The 5,152-nt window shown below is 28.7% G+C and overlaps 1 protein-coding gene across 1 annotated transcript; it reads left to right on the forward strand.

Annotated features, from left to right (window-relative positions):
* Nucleotides 1–3,803: 3,803 nt before the first annotated feature.
* On the forward strand, nt 3,804–4,208 carry BDCG_16089 (uncharacterized protein; the record flags this gene model as incomplete). Its single annotated transcript, XM_045425358.1, has 2 exons — nt 3,804–3,945; nt 4,024–4,208. 2 exons carry the CDS (start codon nt 3,804–3,806, stop codon nt 4,206–4,208), a joined length of 327 nt encoding a protein of 108 aa, XP_045279096.1.
* Between the last annotated feature and the right edge of the window lie 944 nt (nt 4,209–5,152).

Consider the following 5,152-nt stretch of genomic DNA (forward strand, 5'->3'; position numbering starts at 1 on the left):
ATTCTGAAGAAATTTATCAGAGCATATATATCTATAATATTAAATTTAACAGTTGTAAAAAGTTTTTTAATATCTGTAAATATAATAACTTTATACATGATAAAACTTATAATGATTTCTCTTAAGAAACAGAAAAATTAGTGTCAGAAAGAGAGAATGAAAAAGAGAAGACTTATATTTTTCATACTATTGAAAAAGAAAATAAGTTTAAAAGATGAATATATGATTATTTTATCATGAATATGTAAAATAAATATAATAATCAGTGTTTATAACTGAACTTGAAATAGTTATGTTATATATAGTCATTGTACAATAAATTATTTTAGAAATTAGTAAAAAGAGTGAAAGTACATACTCTGAGAAATAAGACTCACTGAGCTTACACAGTATTTCTTTAAAATGAGAAGAGTCAGAAGTAGTAATTTAGATAATAGAAGTAGTAGAGATAATAGAAGTAGAAGTAGTAGTAGCAGAGATAGCAGAGACAGAGAGAGTAGAAGTAGTAAAAGTAAGAGAATCAGATACAGAAGTAGAAACAGGTATAGAAAATTAAAAGAGAGAGATAAAAAAAGAAACACTAATAGAAGAGAAAGTAGATATAGAAGACTCAGTTACAGATAATATTAATACTTTTTTTTCATTATTATATTACTCAAGTTCTTGATTAATAATTTAATATTAAGATGCTTTTTATTATCAGTGAATATAAATCTAATAATATATTTTACATGAATAAAAATAAATAATATCAGTATCTGCATTCATGCAAAAATTGTGTTAAAAAACATATTTAAATACTCACTGAGAAAAAGAGTTAAAAGTGTATAACAAAGTAAAAGAAATATGTTATTTATAATAATATATTCTGATAATCTTTAGAAAAATCAATTCTGATTATATTTCACAAAGTGTTTTATTTACTGTTAATGAACTGTCTGATATGAGCACTATAATAATACTTGTTTTGAAAATTAAAGACTATTATCAGAAATGTGTATAATGTAATAAATAAAAAATGAAAAAGTATTTAATAGAGAGAGAGTAAAAATCTTATATGAGATAATAATATTTAATAATAATAATAACAGAGATAATAGTTGAAAAATAGAAAAAGTTAATAAATAAGTGATGTAATATAGTGAAAGCTTCTTTGTAAAAGTGTAAATAAAATGCTAATTAAATCAGAAATAAGCTGTATAATTGTAAATAATAGCAGTACTTTAATCAGCATGAAGTTAAAGCTTATATCATAATTACATAAATATAACTAAATTTAATAAGAGAGAATATAATTCAGAAAAATGTACAGCTACTTCTGAATATACTTATAAATATAAGAAGCTCTAGTAGTCACTAATTAATTTATATATAAAAAGCCGGTATATGCTTATAATTTTACGCTAACTTAAGTAATCTTTGAATTATATATAAATAATATTGATTTAATCTACAGTTCAAAAACAATTAAAAATAATTAAAAAAGAATTGAAAAAATAGTAAAAGAAATCTTTTTTAAAACAGATATTAATTAAATTTAATTTAATATGAATAAAACTGAGTTAATTAAGTTTTTTTTCAAATTCAATAAGAAAAAACTAAGCTTAACTCTTTTAAATTCAGTTTGAATATTAAGTAATTGAAAGTATAATTAAATTTCAAGTTAAATTTTAAATATTATATTTAATAAAGAATTATTAAAACAGAAAGATTACTGAATAATATAATTAAATTATTAAATATAGAAAGAAATCTATTCTTTTCAATTATAAAATAATTATATATAATTTGTATCATTTTAATAGCTGATTATAAAGTTCAAATTTAATGAAATAATTAAAAAAAAATTTCAGTGATCTCTTTCAAAATCTGTAAAATAAAGTTTTGAAAAGAATTTTAAAAAAATTTAAATTATTTAAATTATTTTTTATTAAAATAATAGAAATTGAAGCTTTAATTTCTTCATTTACTATTAAATTTGAAAAAGTTTTTATAAATTATACTCTGAGAGTTATAAAAATAAGTTTAAATTATATAATCAGAGAAAGAGTTTTTTCTTTTTTTTATTAATTAACTCTGATGTAAGGGGCCTGCGCCGAATAGATTAGTATAATATTATAGGTCTTATATAACAAAGATAAAAACATTAGAGAAGAAAAGAAAGAGAAAGTGTGAGAATCAGTGATTGAGATGAATATTTATACATGTATGTGATGATGTATGTGATGGAGCTTCAGAGCAGAAGAATATACATGTGTTTATAGCAGCTGAGAATCAATGATCAGAAATGGCTGAGAATTGAAGTATACACTATACATGTTCATAGCAGCCGCAGATCAGTGATTGAGAGTGGCTGAGAATTGAAGTGTATACTACATGTGTTTGTAGCAGCCGCGGATCAGCGATCAGAAATGAAAGAATCTATGAAGTGTAATGAAATAGTCTATATAATTGATTGAGTGCAGCTCATCACATTAGTCCCCTCTTTTCAGAAGCAGTTCTCATCAGTCAAGAACTGCTATTTCAGATAATGCAGAACTCAGAGTTCAGATCAGTTGATTGTAGCTGACTTATTTCATCAGATATTGTCAGTCACAGCTGCAGAATCTCTTATCAAGAATATCTTCAATCTCTCACTCAAGCTCATTATCTTCTTCTATAATGCCTGGCAGCTCTCAGTTAGAAGTCAGCTGAGAAGGGAATGAATCAGTGACAGCACAGCAGAGCAAGCTTGTATGAAATATATCATGAATCTCTGATGATGTGTCAAGACAGTAGTTATGACTATCTAGAACTTCTATCACTTTATACCTGATATGATGATAGTCTAGCATATGAGATGAATGTTTGATTTGTATATTCTTGAGATTCAATTATACAAGGTCTTCTATCTTATACTGCTCTGCAGAATCTCATCAGATATTGATTTGATCTTCTTGATCTTGTTTCATAGTTGTCATGAAGACCTCTGCTCAGTCACAGATGTCTCAGAGCTTCATTACTATATTATCAGTGATCTGAATTGAACTGCAGAGGTTCAGTGTGCACTGTGTGATCTCTAGAAGATTCAACACTTTCATATGATACCTGTGTGTAAGGAAGAACAGGCTTACACCTGTTGAAATAATATCTTGATCATTGATAGTGATCTCTGCATGTAGAAGAAGGTCATATCAATCATCTTGTAAGTGATTATAGAACTTATGAAGATAATTCTTTACAGTCTGAATTGTTCATTCTGATGCATCATCAGTCTCAGAGTGATAGACAGTTGACAGATAATATATAATCTTAAGAACTTGACAGATTCTTGTTCAGAGAGTGCTCATGAATTAACAGTCTTAATCTGATACTATTGATCTCAGCAATTCATGCATTCAATAGAATGAACTCTGTAAGAAGGCTTTGATGACTTGTTCAGTGTTCATCTTATTGCAAGATTTCAATATTATGTTGACTCTTACGGCCGTTGCGGTTAGCGATCCCACTAGATCACGTGACCCATCACTATATTATGTTCCTGTAGATAGATCTATCAATACAACCTTCAACTATTCTACAGATTATAGCCCGGATGGCACATTTTTCTTTTTAAAACATTGAATCAACATTTTTGACACGGATAGTTCACCTTTTTTGAAAAGACTCTTACTCTTTATTAGAGATATTTCATTTTTCCTGAATCTGTCAGTCAGTGAATTCATATACTTTATTTTTTTTGAGAAAGTGTGTTCTTCATTGTGAAGAATATCACTTTTTATCTTTTTTTTTTACACATCTAGAAGAAGCAGAGTCACCTCAATATGAGTGATACACCTGTTACTTCAGAGTTCAGCTCAAGGCTCAGGATCGCACACTTCACTAGACAACTCATTGATAGAATGACCACTTATTATGAGGAAGCTCCTGACTTGCAAGATGAGGCTGAGATCAGTTTTTACCAGAGTATGGAATTTGATGATGAGATAACAGAGAAACTTCAGGACAAAGAAAAGCAGAGTCAACCTTAACATTCATCTGCAGAATCTGTTCATTTCAACTCATTGAATTCTTCACTGTTCCTCACCCTTAGAATGCTAACTTTTAATGATGATCTGAATCAACCTATCTATTACACCGCAGGCAATCTTATGAATCTTATGCAGATGATGCTACAGAATCAGATAGCTGCGGCTGAAACCACTCAACATCTCACTACATCTGTATAAAGAGACATTACAAGGAATGAGTTGCAGGAATACCAGAAGAAAGTCAAATATGCACTAGACACCAAATCAGTGATCACATTTAATGACTCTAATTATGAAGCCTGGCATGTTGATATGTTGGCTGATGTGAAAGTTATTAATGAAACTGACATTCTATTGAAGACTCAACAAGAATCCTCTTTTACATGTCATATTGACTCTGAGAAGTGAAGAATCCATTTCAAGTCTCTATATAGGTGTATGCTATTGAGTCTTGTTGAAAATGTTTAAACTACTATTGAAACCTTGAAAGCTGACAATGCTGCAGCTCTGTGAGACAAGATCAATGTGAAATATGCAATATCACTGACAGAGGAATGAGTTAATATCTTCAAGAAATTGATAAAATTACAAGTTAAGGAGAATGATTATCTTACTTTTCAGAGATATTTTCACTATCTTATTGCTCATCACAAGAAGCTCTGTTAGAACACTGAGAATATATATCATGATCTCTTTCTCAACAATCTACAAGATTATCAAAGACTGTTTGTCAAGACATGTTTGAATGAGTTTTTCTCCACTGATCAGGAACTCATTATCAACATTGATATTGATGATTTGATGAAGTAACTGATCAATCATACATTCAAGAAGATCATCACTGAGTGGAAAAAGCAGCCTCAGGCTGATTCTGTGACTGTGAAAAAGGACAAGAACAAAGATAAGAACAAAGATGAGAACAAAAGCACACCTGTATAAAAGTGCATTCACTGCAGAAGATATGAACATACTGTTAACAGATGTTTTATCTTACACCCTGATAAAAAGAAAAGACGATGACAAGAAGATGACAGAGAAAGAGAGAGGATGATTTGATGAGTTCTCATCAGCAGTAATACAGCATTATGAGATGAGTTCTATTTCTCTTCATAGTCACTGGAAAATCATCCTCTAGATCTTGA

The sequence above is a fragment of the Blastomyces dermatitidis genome (genome assembly GCF_000003525.1).
Source record: "Blastomyces dermatitidis ER-3 genomic scaffold supercont1.1, whole genome shotgun sequence".
NCBI lineage: Eukaryota > Fungi > Ascomycota > Eurotiomycetes > Onygenales > Ajellomycetaceae > Blastomyces > Blastomyces dermatitidis.